This window comes from Pseudophryne corroboree, chromosome 1 (genome assembly GCF_028390025.1).
Source record: "Pseudophryne corroboree isolate aPseCor3 chromosome 1, aPseCor3.hap2, whole genome shotgun sequence".
Lineage (NCBI taxonomy): Eukaryota > Metazoa > Chordata > Amphibia > Anura > Myobatrachidae > Pseudophryne > Pseudophryne corroboree.
The window spans coordinates 172,697,173-172,720,562 of NC_086444.1; the positions used below are offsets into that span (position 1 = coordinate 172,697,173).

Here is a 23,390-nt window from a genome sequence, read left to right on the forward strand (position 1 = left end):
TACAGGGATTTTAAATTCAAAATGGGTCTGACCGAACCGTCCGGTTTCGGGACCACAAACAGGGTTGAGTAGTACCCCTTCCCTCTCTGAAGCAGGGGAACCTCAGCCACCACTTGTTGAAGACACAATTTTTGAATCGCATGTAACACTATCTCCCTTTCCAGGGGAGAAGTTGGTAGCGCCGATTTGAAAAACCGGCGAGGAGGCACCTCTTCGAATTCCAGCTTGTATCCCTGGGAAACAATTTCCATTGCCCAGGGATCCACCTGTGATTGAACCCAGATGTGGCTGAAAAGTCGAAGACGTGCCCCCACTGGAGCGGACTCCCTCAGGGGAGCCCCAGCGTCATGCGGTGGATTTTGTAGAGGACGGGAGGACTTCTGTTCCTGGGAACTAGCTGTGTTGTGCAGCTTTTTCCCTCTGCCCTTACTCCTGGCAAGAAAGGACGATCCACGTACTCTTTTGCTTTTATTTGAACGAAAGGACTGAATTTGATAATGAGGCGCTTTCTTAGATTGTGAGGGAATATAAGGCAAAAAATTCGATTTACCTGCCGTAGCTGTGCTGACGAGGTCCGAGAGGCCTTCTCCAAACAATTCCTCACCCTTGTAAGGCAAAGACTCCATATGCCTCTTTGAGTTGGCATCACCCGTCCACTGTCGGGTCCATAAGACTCGCCTAGCAGAAATGGACATAGCGTTTATTCTGGAACCCAGTAAACGAATGTCTCTTTGAGCATCCCTCATATATAAGACAGCATCTTTTATATGCCCTAGGGTCATTAAAATGGTATCCTTATCAATGGTCTCAATATCCGCTGATAAATAATCTGTCCATGCTGCTACAGCACTACAAACCCAGGCAGACGCAATTGCCAGTCTGAGTAACGTACCCGAATGTGTGTAAATGGACTTCAAGGTAACCTCCTGCTTGCAGTCAGCAGGATCCTTGAGGGTAGCCGTATCTTGAGATGGGAGCGCTATCTTTTTTGATAAGCGTGTCAAAGCTTTGTCTACCCTAGGGGAGGATTCCCAGCGTATTCTGTCCTGTGACGGGAAAGGATACGCTATTAGAATCCTTTTGGGAATCTGCAGTTTTTTGTCTGGAGTTTCCCACGCTTTTTCGCATAATTCGTTCAGCTCATGTGAAGAAGGAAAGGTGACCTCAGGTTTCTTTCCCTTATACATGTGTACCCTCGTGTCAGGGACAGGGGGTTTCTCAGTGATATGCAAAACATCTTTAATTCCGATAATCATATATCAAATACATTTAGCCACCCTTGGCTGCAATTTTGCATCATCGTAGTCGACACTGGAGTCTGAATCCGTGTCGGTATCTGTGTCAACTATTTGGGATAGTGGGCGCTTCTGAGACCCCGAAGGTCCCGGCGACATTGGGACAGACATGGGTTGACTCCCTGACTGTACCCTAGCTTCAGCTTTGTCTAATCTTTTGTGCAATAAATTAACATTAGCACTTAAAACATTCCACATATACATCCAGTCAGGTGTCGGCGCTGCCGACGGAGACCTAATATTCATACACTCCCCCTCCTCCTTAGGTGAGCCTTCAACCTCAGACATGTCGACACACGCGTACCGACACACCACACACACACAGGGAAGCTCTTTTCTGAAGACAGGTTCCCCAACAGGCACTTTGGAGAGACAGAGAGAGAGTATGCCAGCACACACCCCAGCGCTATATGACCCAGGAAAAAACACAGAATGTTTACCCAGTAGCGCTTATGTAGCATGTATATGCGCCAATTATGTGCCCCCCCCACCCCCCCCTCTACTTTAAAACCCTCTTTCACCGTGTGTCAAGCAGGGGAGAGTCCGGGGAGCTTCCTTTTTCAGCGGTGCTGTGGAGAAAAAATGGCGCTGGTGAGTGCTGAGGGAGAAGCCCCGCCCCCTCGGCGGCGGGCCTCTGTCCCGCTCAAATTTCCTAATAACATGGCGGGGGCTCTTTTTATACATGTACAGTGCCCAGCTGTACATGTATATATGTGTATTTGCCACAGGAGGTGTTTATTGCTGCCAAGGGCGCCCCCCCCTGCGCCCTGCACCCTTACAGTGACCGAAGTGTGTGAGGTGAATGGGAGCAATGGCGCACAGCTTCACTGCTGTGCGTTACCTCTATAAAGATCAAGATGTCTTCTGCCGCCTCTGAAGTCTTTTCCTCACATACTCACCCGGCTTCTCTCTTCCGGCTCTGCGAGGAGGACGGCGGCACGGCTCTGGGACGGACGGCGAGGGTGAGACCTGCGTACCAATCCCTCTGGAGCTAATGGTGTCCAGTAGCCTAAGAAACAAAGCCCTGAAACTCAGAGAAGTGGGTCTGTTTCTCTATCCTCAGTCCCTTGATGCATGGAGCCTGTTGCCAGCAGGCTCCCTGAAAATAAAAAACCTAACTAAAATACTTTCTTTTACAGGAAACTCAGGAGAGCTCCCTGAAAGCACCCAGTCTCCACTGGGCACAGTATCAAACTGAGGTCTGGAGGAGGGGCATAGAGGGAGGAGCCAGTGCACACCCAGATCCAAAGTCTTTCTTGGAGTGCCCATGTCTCCTGCGGAGCCCGTCTATCCCCATGGTCCTTACGGAGTCCCAGCATCCTCTAGGACGTTAGTGAAAATAAAGCAGCCAGTATTTATCCTGCACAGAAATAAAATAACCCACCCAAATCTAACTCTTTCTGCACATGTTATATCTGCCTCCCCTGCAGTGCATATGGTTTTGCCCAATTGCTATCAAAAATCCTGCTGCGATCAACTTGGAATTACCCCCAATATCGGGAGAACGGGCCGACGACTGTGTAGGTGTCTACCCTGCTTTACACACCTTCATACAGCAAATAAAAAGGCAGAGATTTAGCCACTGTTTGCTGACATCAATCACCTGACTGATGTTGACAAATTCTTAAAAGAATAGTACTTTCTAAGGTCATAAAGCCAGTTCAATAGACTAATTAAGATTACTTTATGGACCCATAAATAAGAATCTCCGCCTTCTGTGTGTTTCACTTCAGGTCTAGTGCCTGCTAGCCTGATCCAGTTCCAGAGCTGAGCCGCCATGACGGGAATAGTGAAGTGCTTATAGTGGTTTTGCACTTCCAGGCTGCTTCCTCAATGTGACACACTATGTGCTTCCTGATGGGGTTGCAGATTAATGACACAATACAGAAATAAGAAGCAAAGTACAGCTCTAAGCCAGACATGTTGGGTGCACTATCGCTTCTCGGCCTTTTGGCTAAGATCAAGTGTAGTACCTGCTCGAGGGAAACACTTGGTGGAGTACCTGTTCTTACACTAGGAGCGTGAGAGGTTCCTAGTGTGGAATGGAGAAACACCTTGTGGAGTACCATGCCGGGGTGTGGTAATGCCTCTGGTCGAGAGTGGAGAAAAAATAAGAATTTACTTACCGATAATTCTATTTCTCATAGTCCGTAGTGGATGCTGGGGACTCCGTCAGGACCATGGGGAATAGCGGGCTCCGCAGGAGACAGGGCACATCTAAAAAAGCTTTTAGGTCACATGGTGCGTACTGGCTCCTCCCCCTATGACCCTCCTCCAAGCCTCAGTTAGGTTTTTGTGCCCGTCCGAGAGGGTGCAATCTAGGTGGCTCTCTTAAAGAGCTGTTTAGAAAAGTTTTTTTTTTTAGGTTTCAATCTCAGTGATTCCTGCTGGCAACAGGATCACTGCATCGAGGGACTTAGGGGAGAGATTTCCAACTCACCTGCGTGCAGGATGGATTGGAGTCTTAGGCTACTGGACACTTAGCTCCAGAGGGAGTCGGAACACAGGTCAGCCTGGGGTTCGTCCCGGAGCCGCGCCGCCGATCCCCCTTACAGACGCTGAAGAGACGGCAGAACGGAGGTCCGGAAAACAGGCGGCAGAAGACTCCACAGTCTTCATGAAGGTAGCGCACAGCACTGCAGCTGTGCGCCATTGTTGTCACACGGCTCACTGACTCAGTCACGGAGGGTGCAGGGCGCTGCTGGGGGCGCCCTGGGCAGCAATATAATTACCTTTAGTGGCAAAAGAAATACATCACATATACCCATTAAGGCTATATGTATGTATTTTGACCCAGGCCAGTTTCTTAAAAACCGGGGGGGAAATCCCGCCGAAAAAGGGGCGGAGCTTATTCTCCTCAGCACTCAGCGCCATTTTCCTGCTCAGCTCCGCTGGTGAGGAAGGCTCCCAGGACTCTCCCCTGCACTGCACTACAGAAACAGGGTAACAAAGAGAAGGGGGGCATAAATTGGCGATATTTATATATTAAGAGCGCATATATAGAAAACAACACCTTCTAGGGTTGTTTTTATACATTTATAGCGCTTTTGGTGTGTGCTGGCAAACTCTCCCTCTGTCTCCCCAAAGGGCTAAGGGGTCCTGTCTTCGATTAGAGCATTCCCTGTGTGGCTGCTGTGTGTCGACATGTATGAGGACGATGTTGGTGTGGAGGCAGAGCAATTGCCGATGATGGTAATGTCACCCCCTAGGGAGTCGACACCGGAATGGATGGCTTTAGTTATGGAATTACGTGATAATGTCAGCACACTGCAAAAGTCAGTTGACGAAATAAGACGCCCGGCAAACCAGTTAGTACCGGTTCAGGCGTCTCAGACACCGTCAGGGGCTGTAAAACGTCCTTTACCTCAGTCAGTCGACACGGGTACCGACACAGATGAATCTAGTGTCGACGGTGAAGAAACAAACGTATTTTCCAATAGGGCCACACGTTATATGATCACGGCAATGAAGGAGGCGTTACAGATCTCTGATACTGCGGGTACCTCAAAAAGGGGTATTATGTGGGGGGTGAAAAAACTACCTGTATTTTTCCCAGAATCAGAGGAATTGAATGATGTGTGTGATGAAGCGTGGGTTACCCCCGATAGAAAAATGTTAATTTCAAAGAAGTTGTTGGCATTATACCCTTTCCCACCAGAGGTTAGGGCGCGCTGGGAATCACCCCCTAAGGTGGATAAGGCGCTCACACGTTTATCAAAGCAAGTGGCGTTGCCGTCTCCTGATACGGCCGCCCTCAAGGATCCAGCAGATAGGAGGCTGGAAACTACACTGAAGAGTATATACACACATACGGGTGTTATACTGCGACCGGCAATAGCCTCAGCCTGGATGTGCAGTGCTGGGGTAGTGTGGTTGGATTCTCTGACTGAAAATATTGAGACCCTGGATAGGGACAGTATTTTATTGACTCTAGAGCAATTAAAGGATGCTTTTCTTTATATGCGAGATGCTCAGAGGGATGTTTGTACTCTAGCATCAAGAGTAAGCGCGATGTCCATATCTGCTAGAAGAAGTTTATGGACGCGACAGTGGTCAGGTGATGCGGATTCCAAGAGGCATATGGAAGTATTGCCATATAAAGGAGAGGAATTGTTTGGGGTCGGTCTTTCGGACCTGGTGACCACGGCAACTGCCGGCAAATCCACCTTTTTACCTCAGACCCCTTCACAACAGAAAAAGACACCGTCTTTTCAGCCGCAGTCCTTTCGCTCCTATAAAAAGCGACCAAAAGGACAGTCTTATCTGCCGAGAGGCAGAGGAAAGGGTAAGAAAGGGCAGCACGCAGCCCCTGCCCAGGAACAGAAGCCCGTCCCGGCTTCTACAAAGCCATCAGCATGACGCTGGGGCTTTACAAGCGGACCCAGGAACGGTGGGGGGTCGACTCAAGATTTTCAGCAATCAATGGGCTCACTCACAAGTGGACCCGTGGGTCCTGCAGATAATATCTCAGGGTTACATGCTGGAGTTCGAAAGGTTTCCCCCTCGCCGGTTCCTAAAGTCTGCTTTACCAACGTCTCCCTCAGAAAGGACGTCGGTTTTGGAAGCCATTCACAAGCTGTATTCTCAGCAGGTGATAGTCAAGGTACCCCTCCTACAACAGGGAAAGGGGTATTATTCCACACTATTTGTGGTACCGAAGCCGGACGGTTCGGTAAGACCTATTCTAAATCTGAAATCCTTGAACCTGTACATACAGAAATTCAAGTTCAAGATGGAGTCACTCAGAGCAGTGATAGCGAATCTGGAAGAAGGGGACTTCATGGTGTCCCTGGACATAAAGGATGCTTATCTGCATGTCCCAATTTACCCCTCACACCAAGGGTATCTCAGGTTCGTGATACAAGACTGTCATTATCAGTTTCAAACGATGCCGTTTGGTTTGTCTACGGCCCCTCGGGTCTTTACCAAGGTAATGACCGAAATGATGGTTCTTCTACGAAGAAAAGGCGTATTAATTATCCCTTACTTGGACGATCTCCTGATAAGGGCAAAGTCCAGAGAACAGCTGGAAGTCGGTGTAGCACTAACCCAGGTAGTGCTCCAGCAACACGGGTGGATTCTGAATCTTCCAAAATCTCAATTGACCCCGACAACTCGTCTGCTGTTCCTGGGAATGATTCTGGACACGGTTCAGAAAAAGGTGTTTCTCCCGGAGGAGAAAGCAAGGGAGTTATCCGAACTTGTCAGGAACCTCCTAAAACCAGGAACGGTGTCAGTACATCAATGCACAAGAGTCCTGGGAAAGATGGTGGCTTCGTACGAAGCGATTCCATTCGGCAGATTCCATGCACGGACATTTCAGTGGGATCTGCTGGACAAATGGTCCGGATCGCATCTGCACATGCATCAGCGGATAGCACTGTCACCAAGAACAAGGTTGTCTCTCCTGTGGTGGCTGCAGACTGCCCATCTGTTAGTGGGCCGCAGATTCGGCATACAGGACTGGGTCCTGGTGACTACGGATGCCAGCCTACGAGGTTGGGGAGCAGTCACAAAGGGAAGAAACTTCCAGGGCGTGTGGTCAAACCTGGAGACGTCTCTTCACATAAATATACTGGAGCTAAGAGCGATCTACAATGCTCTAAGTCTGGCAAAACCGCTGCTTCAGGGTCAGCCGGTGTTGATCCAGTCCGACAACATCACGGCAGTCGCCCACGTAAACCGACAAGGCGGCACGAGAAGCAGGAGTGCAATGGCAGAAGCGGCAAGGATTCTGCGCTGGGCGGAGAATCATGTCATAGCACTGTCAGCAGTGTTCATCCCGGGAGTGGACAACTGGGAAGCAGATTTCCTCAGCAGACACGACCTTCACCCGGGAGAGTGGGGACTTCATCCAGAAGTTTTCCACATGATTGTGAACCGTTGGGAAAAACCAAAAGGTAGACATGATGGCGTCTCGCCTCAACAAAAAATTGGACAGGTATTGCGCCAGGTCAAGAGACCCTCAGGCAATAGCTGTGGACGCTCTGGTAACACCGTGGGTGTACCAATCAGTGTATGTGTTCCCTCCTCTGCCTCTCATACCAAAGGTGCTGAGAATTATACGGAAAAGAGGAGTAAGAACGATACTGGTGGCTCCGGACTGGCCAAGGAGAACTTGGTATCCGGAACTTCAAGAGATGCTCACGGAGGATCCGTGGCCTCTACCTCTGAGAAGGGATCTGCTTCAGCAGGGACCTTGTATGTTCCAAGACTTACCGCGTCTGCGTTTGACGGCATGGCGGTTGAACGCCGGATTCTAAAAGAAAAGGGCATTCCAGAGGAAGTTATTCCTACCTTGATTAAGGCTAGGAAGGAAGTGACTGTACAACATTATCACCGCATTTGGCGAAAATATGTTGCGTGGTGTGAGGCCAAGAAGGCTCCAACGGAAGAATTTCAATTGGGTCGATTCTTACATTTCCTGCAAGCAGGATTGTCTATGGGCCTAAAATTGGGGTCTATTAAAGTTCAAATTTCGGCCTTATCAATTTTCTTCCAGAAGGAATTGGCGTCAGTGCCTGAAGTACAAACTTTTGTCAAAGGTGTACTACATATACAACCCCCAATAGTGCCTCCAGTGGCACCGTGGGATTTGAACGTGGTTCTAAATTTTCTCAAATCTCATTGGTTTGAGCCGTTAAAATCGGTAGAATTAAAATACCTTACATGGAAGGTAACCATGCTGTTGGCCCTGGCTTCTGCCAGGAGAGTTTCAGAGTTGGCAGCTTTGTCATACAAGAGCCCATATCTGATATTCCATTCGGACAGGGCAGAATTGAGGACGCGTCCTCAATTTCTCCCTAAGGTGGTTTCGGCATTTCACTTAAACCAGCCTATTGTGGTGCCTGCGGCTACTAGCGACTTGGAGGACTCCAAGTTACTGGACGTTGTCAGAGCATTAAAAATATATATTTCAAGGACAGCTGGAGTCAGAAAAACTGACTCGTTGTTTACATTGTATGCACCCAACAAGATGGGTGCTCCTGCGTCTAAACAGACGATTGCACGTTGGATCTGTAGCACAATCCAACTTGCACATTCTGTGGCAGGCGTGCCACAGCCTAAATCTGTAAAGGCCCACTCCACAAGGAAGGTGGGCTCATCTTGGGCGGCTGCCCGAGGAGTCTCGGCATTACAACTTTGCCGAGCAGCTACGTGGTCAGGGGAGAACACGTTTGTAAAATTTTACAAATTTGATACTCTGGCTACAGAGGACCTGGAGTTTTCTCATTCGGTGCTGCAGAGTCATCCGCACTCTCCCGCCCGTTTGGGAGCTTTGGTATAATCCCCATGGTCCTGACGGAGTCCCCAGCATCCACTAGGACGTTAGAGAAAATAAGAATTTACTTACCGATAATTCTATTTCTCATAGTCCGTAGTGGATGCTGGGCGCCCATCCCAAGTGCGGATTGTCTGCAATGCTTGTACATAGTTATTGTTACAAAATCGGGTTATTACTGTTGTTGTGAGCCATCTTTTCAGAGGCTACTTCGTTTTGTTATCATACTGTTAACTGGGTTCAGATCACAAGTTGTACGGTGTGATTGGTGTGGCTGGTATGAGTCTTACCCGGGATTCAAGATCCTTCCTTATTGTGTACGCTCGTCCGGGCACAGTACCTAACTGAGGCTTGGAGGAGGGTCATAGGGGGAGGAGCCAGTACGCACCATGTGACCTAAAAGCTTTTTTAGATGTGCCCTGTCTCCTGCGGAGCCCGCTATTCCCCATGGTCCTGACGGAGTCCCCAGCATCCACTAGGACGTTAGAGAAACTGGGCTTAGTATCCGTTGCCTTCTAAGTGGATGAAATAGGGCCCCTTGCGTGGAGTGGAGAACGGCCCGGTCTAGTATCTTCTCTCGTACTGGGGGCTGACCCTGGCACAGAGTGGGTATGAAGCTTGGTCTGGCTGAGAGGTCGGGAGCAGCCTGAAGCTTAAGGTGTTTTGTGCCCCTGGAACTGGAAGGGACAGGGGTGCCGGAAATGCACTGGGGATTCGGACCACCATTGCACGAAGGCACTTTAGCACAGAACACTTCAACCCTTCCTGTCTGCACCTACTTTCCTTTGCCCTGGCCTTTTGGCTAGGGCAAGGATCATTTTTTATACCCCCCCGGGCTTATTTATTTATCCATTCACGTGTTTTGCACTATTATTTATGTTTTTTTGTAAGTCACGTCACGGTTTTTTGTTGGGGTTTAGGTGAGACCATTATGGGCCACCCTCTCCCCTAGTTGCCGAGGCCCTCTCCTTTTGGCGAGCGCCAAAGGCTGTTTCGATCCCCAGGGGGAAGCTTCGGCCAACCTTGGGGATACCCGAGGGTCCCTCTGCGCTTTGGCAAGGGGGGACCCACAGTCCCTTTTTCCCCTCAGTAGGCCTTTTGGCTCTGAGGGGTAGGGGAGTGACGGGGCCCTTCTCCTTTTGGAGAGGGTCCAAGAACCTACGCCCCCAGCACGTTTGGCACAGACACTGGGTGATGTAAAATAAAAATCATGACTTTTGACCAAATAATAGTTTCAGGGTCATGCCCACATGTGGGGGGATCATTATCCTGCCTCTCATCAGCATATGGATAAACACAGCATTATCCAACATTTCAGAACAGGTGACGTAGCTTCAAGACAACTGGGTATATTTACTAAAGTGTGGGTTTTTAGAAGTGGAGGTGTTGCCCACAGCAACCAAGCAGATTCTACTTATCATTTATCTAACAACTTCTAAAAGATAATAGCTAGCATCTGATGGTTGCTATGGGCAACATCTCCACTTCTAAAAACCCACGCTCTAGTAAATATACCCCAGCATGGTTGTTCCACAATAGGAGCGCAAAGCAACTAGTTGTTTGTTCAAGAACAAAAGTGCAGAGAATGGCGGCGATGCTTACGCAAGTTTCGAGTAGTCATTTGCCTTTGCAGCATAGCTGCGTAGGCAGACGGCTACCTGTCATGTTAAGGGTCACAGCGGCTGTGCTGGACTTCAAGCAACCGCCGCGCCACGCCCTGCAAACGGTTCGGACACGCCTGCATTATCCGATTGCTCCACTAAAACTAAGCATCGGCACCCACAAAACGCGGTGTTGATGCCCCGTTCCCGCTCCCCTACAGGTCTTAAATTGCACTCTTAAGAGAATGCAGTTTAGGACCTTGAACATGCGCATACCAGCATGTGCGCAGATGTGCAGAAATCGCTTCATAGTGATTTTTGCACATCAGCATGAGGGTCTGAATCGGCCCCTAAATCTCCTCCAAGCCAATGTGTGGCAACAATTACTGTACCGGCCGATTGCAGTTATTGTTGCTCAAGGGAGAAGGGTCACCTAGTTGCTGAATTATAGAGGCTCTCATACTTTTTCTGATAGACATTTAATGTTGGATCATTTTGAAAATAAGATTTTACTCACCGGTAAATCTATTTCTCGTAGTCCGTAGTGGATGCTGGGAACTCCGTAAGGACCATGGGGAATAGCGGCTCCGCAGGAGACTGGGCACAACTAAAGAAAGCTTTAGGACTACCAGGTGTGCACTGGCTCCTCCCTCTATGACCCTCCTCCAGACCTCAGTTAGGATACTGTGCCCGGAAGAGCTGACACAATAAGGAAAGGATTTTGAATCCCGGGTAAGACTCATACCAGCCACACCAATCACACCGTATAACTCGTGATACTATACCCAGTTAACAGTATGAAATATAACTGAGCCTCTCAACAGATGGCTCAACAATAACCCTTTAGTTAAACAATAACTATATACAAGTATTGCAGACAATCCGCACTTGGGACGGGCGCCCAGCATCCACTACGGACTACGAGAAATAGATTTACCGGTGAGTAAAATCTTATTTTCTCTGACGTCCTAGTGGATGCTGGGAACTCCGTAAGGACCATGGGGATTATACCAAAGCTCCCAAACGGGCGGGAGAGTGCGGATGACTCTGCAGCACCGAATGAGCGAACTCTAGGTCCTCCTCAGCCAGGGTATCAAACTTGTATAATTTAGCAAATGTGTCTGACCCCGACCAAGTAGCTGCTCAGCAAAGTTGTAAAGCCGAGACCCCTCGGGCAGCCGCCCAAGAAGAGCCCACCTTCCTCGTGGAATGGGCCTTTACAGATTTAGGATGCGGCAGTCCAGCCGCCGAATGAGCAAGTTGAATCGTGCTACAGATCCAGCAAGCAATAGTCTGCTTTGAAGCAGGCGCACCCAACTTGTTGGGCGCATGCAAGATAAATAGCGAGTCAGTCTTTCTGACTCCAGCTGTCCTGGAAACATAGATTTTTAGGGCCCGGACTACGACCAGCAACTTGGAGTCCTCCAAGTCACGAGTAGCCGCAGGCACCACAATAGGCTGGTTCAAATGAAACGCTGAAACCACCTTTGGGAGAAATTGGGGACGAGTCCTTAATTCCGCCCTATCCATATGGAAAATCAGATAAGGGCTTTTACAAGACAAAGCCGCCAATTCTGACACACGCCTGGCCGAAGCCAAGGCCAACAGCATGACCACTTTCCACGTGAGATATTTTAGGTCCACGGTTTTAAGTGGTTCAAACCAATGCGACTTTAGGAAATCCAACACCACGTTGAGATCCCAAGGAGCCACTGGGGGCACAAAAGGGGGCTGAATATGCAGCACTCCCTTAACAAATGTCTGAACTTCAGGTAGTGAAGCCAGTTCTTTTTGGAAGAAAAACGATAGAGCCGAAATCTGGACCTTAATGGAACCCAATTTTAGGCCCCTAGTCACCGCTGATTGTAGGAAGTGCAGAAATCGACCTAGCTGAAATTCCTCCGTTGGGGCCTTCCTGGCCTCACACCACGCAACATATTTCCGCCATACGCGGTGATAATGGTTTGCGGTCACTTCTTTCCTAGCTTTAATAAGCGTAGGGATAACTTCCTCCGGAATGCCCTTTTCCTTCAGGATCCGGCGTTCAACCGCCATGCCGTCAAACGCAGCCGCGGTAAGTCTTGGAACAGACAGGGCCCCTGCTGCAGCAGGTCCTGTCTGAGCGGCAGAGGCCATGGGTCCTCTGAGATCATTTCTTGAAGTTCTGGGTACCAAGCTCTTCTTGGCCAATCCGGAACAATGAGTATAGTTCTTACTCCTCTCCTTCTTATTAGTCTCAGTACCTTGGGTATGAGAGGCAGAGGAGGGAACACATACACCGACCGGTACACCCACGGTGTTACCAGAGCGTCCACAGCTATCGCCTGAGGGTCCCTTGACCTGGCGCAATATCTTTTTAGCTTTTTGTTGAGGCGGGACGCCATCATGTCCACCTGTGGCCTTTCCCACCGGTGTACAATCATTTGGAAGACTTCTGGATGAAGTCCCCACTCTCCCGGGTGGAGGTCGTGTCTGCTGAGAAAGTCTGCTTCCCAGTTGTCCACTCCGGGACTGAACACTGCTGACAGTGCTAACACATGATTTTCCGCCCATCGAAGAATCCTTGTGGCTTCTGCCATTGCCATCCTGCTTCTTGTGCCGCCCTGTCTGTTTACATGGGCGACCGCCGTGATGTTGTCTGACTGGATCAGCACTGGCTGGTGTTGAAGCAGGGTTCTTGCCTGACTTAGGGCATTGTAAATGGCCCTTAGTTCCAGAATATTTATGTGTAGGGAAGTCTCCTGACATGTCCATAGTCCCTGGAAGTTTCTTCCCTGTGTGACTGCCCCCCAACCTCGAAGGCTGGCATCCGTGGTCACCAGGACCCAGTCCTGTATGCCGAATCTGCGGCCCTCTAGAAGATGAGCACTCTGCAGCCACCACAACAGCGACACCCTGGTCCTTGGAGACAGGGTTATCAGCCGATGCATCTGAAGATGCGATCCGGACCACTTGTCCAACAGATCCCACTGAAAGATCCTTGCATGGAACCTTCCGAATGGAATTGCTTCGTAAGAAGCCACCATCTTTCCCAGGACTCGCATGCAGTGGTGCACAGACACCTGTTTTGGTTTTAGGAGGTCTCTGACTAGAGATGACAACTCCTTGGCCTTCTCCTCCGGGAGAAATACTTTTTTCTGTTCTGTGTCCAGAACCATCCCCAGGAACAGTAGACGCGTTGTAGGAACCAGCTGCGACTTTGGAATAATCAGGATCCAGCCGTGCTGTTGTAGCACTTCCCGAGCTAGTGCTACACCGATCAACAACTGTTCCCTGGACCTCGCCTTTATAAGGAGATCGTCCAAGTATGGGATAATTAAAACTCTCTTTCTCCGAAGGAGTATCATCATTTCGGCCATTACCTTGGTAAATACCCCCGGTGCCGTGGACAGACCAAACGGCAACGTCTGGAATTGGTAATGACAGTCCTGTACCACAAATCTGAGGTACTCCTGGTGAGGAGGGTAAATGGGGACATGCAGGTAAGCATCATTGATGTCCAGTGATACCATGGAATCCCCCTCGTCCAGGCTTGCAATCACCGCCCTGAGCGATTCCATCTTGAACTTGAACCTTCTTATATAAGTGTTTAAGGATTTTAAATTTAAAATGGGTCTCACCGAACCGTCCGGTTTCGGTACCACAAACATTGTGGAATAGTAACCCCGTCCTTGTTGAAGGAGGGGTACCTTTATTATCACCTGCTGAGAATACAGCTTGTGAATCGTCTCCAGCACTGCCTCCCTGTCCGGGGGAGCTGTCGGCAAGGCAGATTTGAGGAAACGGCGAGGGGGAGACGTCTCGAATTCCAGCTTGTACCCCTGAGATACTACTTGTAGAATCCAGGGATCCACCCGTGAGCGAGCCCACTGGTCACTGAAGTTCTTGAGACGGGCCCCCACCGTACCTGGCTCCGCCTGTGGAGCCCCAGCGTCATGCGGTGGACTTAGAGGAAGCGGGGGAGGACGTTTGTTCCTGGGAACTGGCTGTATGTTGCAGCTTTTTCCCTCTACCTCTGCCTCTGGGCAGAAAGGACGCGCCTCTAACCCGCTTGCCTTTCTGGGGCCGAAAGGACTGTACCTGATAATACGGTGCTTTCTTTGGCTGTGAGGAAACATGGGGTAAAAATGCTGACTTCCCAGCTGTCGCTGTGGAAACGAGGTCCGAGAGACCATCCACAAACAACTCCTCACCCTTGTAAGGCAATACTTCCATGTGCCTTTTAGAATCTGCATCTCCTGTCCACTGCCGAGTCCACAATCCTCTCCTGGCAGAAATGGACATTGCGTTTATTTTAGATGCCAGCCGGCAAATATCCCTCTGTGCATCTCTCATGTACAAGCCAGCGTCTTTAATATGCTCTACGGTTAGCAATATAGTGTCCCTGTCTAGGGTATCAATGTTTTCCGACAGGGAATCTGACCACGCAGCTGCAGCACTGCACATCCATGCTGAAGCAATAGCCGGTCTCAGTATAGTACCTGAGTGTGTATATACAGACTTCAGGATAGCCTCCTGCTTTCTATCTGCAGGCTCCTTTAGGGCGGCCGTGTCCGGAGACGGTAGTGCCACCTTTTTTGACAGACGTGTGAGCGCTTTATCCACCCTAGGGGATGTCTCCCAACGTGACCTGTCCTCTGGCGGGAAAGGGTACGCCATTAGTAACCTTTTAGAAATTACCAGTTTCTTATCGGGGGAAGCCCGCGCTTCTTCACACACTTCATTTAATTCATCAGATGGGGGAAAAACCACTGGTAGTTTTTTCTCCCCAAACATAATACCCTTTTTTGTGGTACCTGGGGTAATATCAGAAATATGCAACACATTTTTCATTGCCGTAATCATGTAATGGGTGGCTCTATTGGAATGTACACTAGTCTCATCATCGTCGACACTGGAGTCAGTATCCGTGTCGACATCTGTGTCTGCCATCTGAGGTAGCGGGCGTTTTAGAGCCCCCGATGGCTTTAGAGACGTCTGGGCAGGCACAGGCTGAGAAGCCGGCTGTCCCACATCTGCTATGTCGTCAAACCTTTTATGTAAGGAGTCGACACAGTCGCGTAATTCCTTCCACATAACCATCCACTCAGGTGTCGACCCCGCAGGGGGTGACATCACATTTATCGGCACCTGCTCCGCCTCCACATAAGCCTCATCAAACATGTCGACACAGCCGTACCGACACACCGCACACACACAGGGAATGCTCTGACTGAGGACAGGACCCCACAAAGTCCTTTGGGGAGACAGAGAGAGAGTATGCCAGCACACACCAACAGCGCTATATAACACAGGGATTAACACTATAACTGAGTGATTTTCCCAATAGCTGCTTGTATACACAATATTGCGCCTAAATTTAGTGCCCCCCCTCTCTTTTTTACCCTATGTAGTCTGGAAACTGCAGGGGAGAGCCTGGGAGCGATCCTTCCAGCGGAGCTGTGAGGGAAAATGGCGCCAGTGTGCTGAGGGAGATAGCCCCGCCCCTTTTTCGGCTGACTTGCCCCGCTTTTTTCTATGTATATCTGGCAGGGGTATTTTACACATATATAGTCTCTATGACTATATTATGTGTTATTTGCCAGCCAAGGTACTCAATATTGCAGCCCAGGGCGCCCCCCCCCCCCCAGCGCCCTGCACCCATCAGTGACCGGAGTGTGAGGTGTGCATGGGAAGCAATGGCACACAGCTGCAGTGCTGTGCGCTACCTTGATGAAGACCGAAGTCTTCTGCCGCCGATTTCCAGGACCCTCTTCTTGCTTCTGGCTCTGTAAGGGGGACGGCGGCGCGGCTCCGGGACCGGACGACCGAGGCTGGGCCTGTGTTCGATCCCTCTGGAGCTAATGGTGTCCAGTAGCCTAGAAGCCCAAGCTAGCTGCAAGCAGGTAGGTTCGCTTCTCTCCCCTTAGTCCCTCGTAGCAGTGAGTCTGTTGCCAGCAGATCTCACTGAAAATAAAAAACCTAAAATAAACTTTCTTTTTCTAAGAGCTCAGGAGAGCCCCTAGTGTGCATCCAGCTCAGCCGGGCACAAAATTCTAACTGAGGTCTGGAGGAGGGTCATAGAGGGAGGAGCCAGTGCACACCAGGTAGTCCTAAAGCTTTCTTTAGTTGTGCCCAGTCTCCTGCGGAGCCGCTATTCCCCATGGTCCTTACGGAGTTCCCAGCATCCACTAGGACGTCAGAGAAATATAACTGAATGATAAAGTACATTTTATATTGTGTATTCTTTGATTTATTAAGTTCTCTTTGTCTATTTTATTGTGTATTCTTTAATTTATTAAATTATCTTTGTCTATTTTAATGCCTTAATGTATCAGAACACATTTATGGTAAAATTTAGGCAAAAATGTACAAAATGCTAAGGGGTTCACACACTAATACCACTGTACATTACTATAAAATAGATGAAAGGTTCATATAGGACTTCTCACATTTCAAGTATTGTAATGGCACCTACATCTGAAAAGTCCTCTTTATATGGAATTAACTAATATGTAAGGTTTAGAGGCTAATTAAAATAAAATAATAATTCTGAAGAAGGCTGGTATTGATTAGAATTAGCACAACTTATGTTCTGCCCATTCATTATGCCTGTAATATTCCATACATAACAGAACTAACCTCTCAACTTACCTTCAGCGTGCTAGTAAGTCGGTTAGGTTTCAGATCATGCTCCTCCATTGTTCTTGATCCATCAATTATCACATACATGTGGCGCATCTAGTAAGTCAGAATTACACATTATATGCACAAGCCAAACAACATCAAAATGTGAATCTGAAAACATTTCAAAACATCTGATGCTTACCATTCCGAGCCGAACTTGTCCGCGGTTCGTAAACACTCTGTAAAATAGCATACATGCAGGTGGGGTAATTATACAGTCTTGTTGATAGATTAATGTTAATTGGTGAGCACTGCTGGCTCTTGGCCGTCAGTCATTTTTTTAACCGTTTCAGGCCATGTAATTAATACACAGTCTTCAAATTGATAATATATGTAGCTTGATTGGGGGCCCTATGCATGTGCTCTGAACCTTGAGTAACATACTGTATACATACTGGATTTCATTACACTAAAACTATACATGTCGGTAACTATAAAATACTTTGTTATATGGGGCTTAACAGCTATTCTAAATTACCAGCCAAAAATGCACACTTCTGAGGCCCGCATCAATAATGACTAAGGGGTATATGCAATTAGCGGCGAATCGCGGCAAATTATCGCCGTTTTTTAATTCGACACAATTCGACCGTCCAATTTCGGCAAGTGATTGCCGAAATTCACCATATTCAATGGAAAACGGGTTCGACAGTCACGCGGGCGAAAAACGGCCGATTTGCCGGATTTTGCCGCGATTTTAAAAAACGGGGAAAAACCCGGAAAAAAATGGCGTGGGGTCCCCCCTCCAAAGCATAACCAGCCTCGGGCTCTTCGAGCTGGTCCTGGTTCTAAAAATCTGGGGGGGGAATTGACAGGGATCCCCCGTATTTTTAAAACCAGCACCGGGCTCTGCGCCTGGTGCTGGTGCAAAAAATACGGGGGACAAAAAGAGTAGGGGTCCCCCGTATTTTATACACCAGCATCGGGCTCCACTAGCTGGACAGATAATGCCACAGCCGGGGGTCACTTTTATACAGTGCCTTGCGGCCGTGGCATTAAATATCCAACTAGTCACCCCTGGCCGGGGTACCCTGGGGGAGTGGGGACCCCTTCAATCAAGGGGTCCCCCCCCCAGCCACCCAAGGGCCAGGGGTGAAGCCCGAGGCTGTCCCCCCCATCCAAGGGCTGCGGATGGGAGGCTGATAGCCTTGTGAAAATGTAAAGAATATTGTTTTTTCCTGTAGTACTACAAGTCTCAGCAAGCCTCCCCCGTAAGCTGGTACTTGGAGAACCACAAGTACCAGCATGCGGGAGAAAAACGAGCCCGCTGGTACCTGTAGTTCTACTGGAAAAAAAATACCCAAATAAAAACAGGAGACACACACCGTGACAAGTACAACTTTATTACACACTGCCGACACACACATACTTACCTATGTTGACCCGCCGACTGCCACAGTCTCCGACGATCCGGGGTACCTGTGAAAAAAATTAGACTCACCTCAATCCAGTGTCCGGGAGATAATCCACGTACTTGTTAAAAAAAGAAAACGAACACCCGGACCAGCGAACTGAAAGGGGTCCCATGTTTACACATCAGACCCCTTTCCCCGAATGCCGGGACACCACGTGACTCCTGTCACTGAGGTCCCTTCAGCCAATCAGGAAGCGCTACTTCCGTGGCGCTCACCTGATTGGCTGTGCGCGTGTGACCTCAGACAGCGCATCGCAAAGCCTCTCCATTACTTTCAATGGTGGGAACTTTGCGGGTAGCGGTGGGGTTACCCGCGGTCAGCCGCTGACCGCGGGTGACCTCACCGCTGACGCAAAGTTCCCACCATTGAATATAATGGAGAGGCTTTGCGATGCGCTGTCTGAGCTCAGACCACACAGAGCCAATCAGCAGAGTGCAAGGACGTTGCACTCGCTGATTGGCTGAAGAGACACTTCTGTGACAGCTGTCACGGGGGTGTTTGCATTCGTGGAAAGGGGTCTCATGTGTCAACATGGGACCCCTTTCAGTCCGCTGGATCGGGTGTTCGTTTATTTGTTTTGCCAAGTACGAGGATTTATATCTGCACACTGGATTGAGGGGAGTATAATTATCTTTTATTTTCAGGTACCCGTGGATTCTACTTGGAGAAGAGGACCGACTGCTTCGTGTCAACATAGGTAAGTATGTGTGTGTCGGCAGTGTGTAATAAAGTTGTACTTGTCACGGTGTGTCTCCTGTTTTTATTTGGGTATTTTTTTCCCAGTAGTACTACAGGTACCAGCGGGCCCTTTTTTCTCCCGCATGCTGGTACTTGTGGTTCTCCAAGTACCAGCTTGCGGGGGAGGCTTGCTGGGACTTGTAGTACTACTGGAAAAAACAATATTCTTTCAATTTTGACAAGGCTATCAGCCCCCCATCCGCAGCCCTTGGATGGGGGGGGGGGGGGGACAGCCTCGGGCTTCACCCCTGGCCCTTGGGTGGCTGGGGGGGGGACCCCTTGATTGAAGGGGTCCCCACTCCCCCAGGGTACCCCGGCCAGGGGTGACTAGTTGGATATTTAATGCCACGGCCGCAAGGCACTGTATAAAAGTGACCCCCGGCTGTGGCATTATCTATCCAGCTAGTGGAGCCCGATGCTGGTGTATAAAATACGGGGGACCCCTACTCTTTTTGTCCCCCGTATTTTTTGCACCAGCACCAGGCGCAGAGCCCGGTGCTGGTTTTAAAAATACGGGGGATCCCCTGTCAATTTTTTCCCCCGGATTTTTAGAACCAGGACCAGCTCGAAGAGCCCGAGGCTGGTTATGCTTTGGAGGGGGGACCCCACGCCATTTTTTTTCTGAATTTTACCATTTCATCTAAAAAAAAATATATATATATATATATATATATATATATATATTATTTTAAAAAATATATAAATAATACTTGTGCCTCCAAAAAAGACAAACCAAGTACCTAATCCCTTCTAATATAAATAGATATGCTATTATCAATAAAAAAACATGTTTTAAAATTTTTTTATTAGTTTCACCCACCAAAGTGTGGCGGATTGAAAATGTCGAATTTACTGTCTAAAAGCACTGTTGTCGAATTTCCAAACTTCAATTGAATATACTTTGGTCAAATTGCAGCACTTGTATCATTGCAGAAAAGTCGAATTTGACAAAAGTCGAATTTCAAAAAGTCGAATTTTGAAAGTCCGTTTTTTGGACGGAAAGTACTGAATTGCATTGACGATTTTTTTTTTTTGGGGCGAAAAAGTCCCGAAATTCGACAATTTCGGGAATTCGACCGCAATTGCATATACCCCTAAATATTTTTAAATCAGACTATACAGAACAACATATGCTCTGCGTGCTGATACAACACTTACCTAATGTCTCACAGCAGCATACAGATAATATGACAAGCCTGGACATGCATACCCCTATCTTAGGCAAGCTAATAGTGATAGCCCAATACATGAGGACTAGTGGTTCTAGGCTCCTCTATGAAATCGCCTATTAGAATCAACAGGTTAATTTATCATGCACAGGAATACTAAATCATACGTTTTCTTAATATTATTATCAATGTGTCTTAGTATTATCAAATATTTTGCATCTGCCAGATGTTGAGTTATTTCTAATAATCTTTAAGAGGGACAAATTTAACGAAATTGTGTAAATCTGCATTATGTTCAACCACAGCTCATCTAACTAATTGATCCATTTGTGTGTACCATCCTACAACACTGACTTGTTTCTCCAGTCCCAATGAATATTCCCTTGTAAATCCTAATACCAGCCTTGAATATATTGTTATACATGAATTACAGTAGATCACCATAAAGACACTTTTCCTCCACAATAAACAACCCCACATTGTCAAGTCTTTCATTAGAATTTCACCACTACATTATCTTTATAAATAATCTTGCCAGTGTCTGAACCCTCCCAAGTTACATAGTAACATAGTATCTGAGGTTGAAAAAAGACAATTGTCCATCGAGTTCAACCTATTTGTGGTCTCCTATGCATGATGATTTGACTAAAATTTCTGACTGATGCTGCTGTCAGCCGTTGCATTTTATCCCTATTTATAGTAACTATAATGCATGACTATGCACCATACCCCTGGATATCCTTATCCATTAGGAATTTATCTAACCCATTCTTAAAGGTGTTGACAGATTCCGCCATTACAACTCCCTCGGGCAGGGAATTCCAAATACGTATTGTCCTTACCGTGAAAAAGCCTTTACGCTGTATTGTGCGGAATCTCCTCTCCTCTAACCTGAGCGAGTGTCCACGAGTCCTCTGTGTTGATCTAACCAAAAACAGGTCCCGCGCAAGCTCTGTGTATTGTCACCTTATATATTTGTAGATGTTGATCATATCCCCTCTTAGTCTCCGCTTTTCCAATGTAAACATGCCTAGTCTTTCAAGCCTTTCCTTGTATTCCAGCGTCTCCATGCCCTTAATTAGTTTGGTCGCCCTCCTCTGTACCTTTTTTAGCTCCAGGATATCCTTTTTGTAGTACGGTGCCCAGAATTGTACACAGTATTCAAGGTGTGGCCTCACTAGTGATTTATATAACGGGAGTATAATACTCTCGTCCCTAGCATCAATACCCCGTTTTATGCATGCTAATATCTTATTAGCCTTCTTTGCTGCAGTCCTACTTTGGGTACTACTGCTTAGCTTGCTATCTATGAGGACACCTAAGTCCTTTTCCAGTACAGAATCCCCTAATTTTACCCCATTTAGTAGGTAGGTGTAATTTTTGTTCTTGTTACCACAGTGCATTACCTTACACTTGTCTGTGTTGAAGCGCATTCTCCATTTGGCTGCCCATGCTTCTAATTTAACTAAGTCGTTCTGAAGAGACTCGACATCCTCCTCTGTATTTATAGCCTTACACAATTTGGTATCATCTGCAAAAATTGACACCATGCTCTCTAGACCTTCTGTTAGGTCGTTAATGAAAATATTGAACAATAGCGGTCCTAATACTGAGCCTTGCGGCACACCACTTAGCACTTCAGTCCAAGTTGAAAAAGATCCATTAACCACAATGCGCTGCTCCCTATTATCTAACCAGTTTTTGACCCAAGTGCATATTGTGCTTCGTAGCCCTGATTCTTGTAGCTTGTAGATAAGTCTCATGTGTGGTACAGTATCGAACGCTTTGGCAAAGTCTAAAAAGATTACATCCACATCTTTACCCTGATCTAGGTTTGCGCTTACTGTTTCATAAAAGCCAAGTAAGTTGGTTTGACATGATCTGTCCTTCATAAACCCATGTTGATTCCTTTTAATGACCTTATTGACTTCAAGGAACTTCTGAATACTATCTCTTAGAATACCTTCCAATACTTTCCCCACTATAGATGTAAGACTAACTGGTCTATAATTACCTGGTTCAGCTTTACTTCCCTTTTTGAATATAGGCACTACTTCCGCTATACGCCAGTCTTTGGGAACCATACCTGATATAACTGAATCCTTAAAGATCAAAGATAGTGGTTTTGCCAGTTCAGAGTGAAGCTCCATTAGAACCCTTGGGTGAATACCATCGGGCCCTGGTGATTTATTAATCTTTAAATGTTTTAATCGGTCACAGACTACTTCCTCGCTTAAATAAGTACCTATCAGTGGGATATTCTCATTATTGAGATTGTGTGTCAATCCCTGAATTGGGTCCTCTCTAGTGAATACTGTTGAAAAAAACTCATTTAGTGTGTCCGTTATGTCATTATCATTTTTGCTTAAGACTCCCAACTTGTCTTTTAAAGGGCCTATATACTCTCCTTCTTTCGCCTGTGAAATTGTTAGGCAGATGTGCCTAAATAGTAGACTCTATTCAACAAGCATTTATACCATTTTGCGCGCTGTAGGTGCAATTTTCAAAACTTATTTTTATTAACCACTTGCCTGGCATGGTCGCATCAGATGCGACCATGCCTGCAAGTGCTTTATCTGACCTGTCGCACAGGATGCGACCAGTCAGATAAGCAGTGTTAGCAGCGGCAGGGAAGAGAAACTTCCCTCCGCTGCTGCTGTCAGAGGGACCGGAAGGTCCCTCTGTCTTCCAGCACCCATACCCCAGTGTTGCCAATCATTGCTGATCGGTCAGCGCGGCAGGATCCCCCACTCCCAGAAGACAATAGCAGTCGTTGGTAAGTGTAAATCATCACCTCCAAGCCTCCCCTGTGTACCTGGCAGTTGTCCGAGCTCTAAAAACTAAAGTCACGATGTTACCGATGTTCTGATGGTCACGATGTTCCCGATTGATGTTCCAATTTTTGAAAAATGAATTTAAAAAATAAAAATAATTATAATTTTTTTCTTTTTATTAATTAGGTGAAGAACAATTCATGTTCTTCACCTAATTCACTCATAAAAAAACCCTGACAATTTCTGAATGTTTTTTGGCGAAAAAAATCATCAGTTAAGTGGTTAAAACATAAAATGAACGTATCAGGTTACAGTCACTATTTTATAAAATGTCCCATTATGATATCTGTTACACTATATCCGTTATCTGTTACACTTAGAACAAAGTCAGGAGAACTGCCTCTAATTACTACTTTTGACACTTAGGAAAGGTATTTATTTTGTATAGAC

General features: G+C 47.5%; 1 protein-coding gene and 1 pseudogene across 1 annotated transcript in view; one reads left to right on the top strand and one right to left on the bottom strand.

Annotated features, from left to right (window-relative positions):
- LOC135059276 (general transcription factor IIH subunit 2) overlaps positions 1–23,390 on the bottom strand; it is a 118,429-nt gene that overhangs the window by 91,984 nt on the left and 3,055 nt on the right. Inside the window, exons 4-5 of the mRNA XM_063963894.1 lie at positions 16,987–17,023; positions 16,812–16,898 (exon numbers count right to left, since the gene is read on the bottom strand). Coding sequence (XP_063819964.1) covers positions 16,812–16,898; positions 16,987–17,023 — 124 coding nt within the window. The remainder of the gene's footprint in view (positions 1–16,811; positions 16,899–16,986; positions 17,024–23,390) is intronic.
- On the top strand, positions 3,230–3,302 carry LOC134960967 (U2 spliceosomal RNA; annotated as a pseudogene).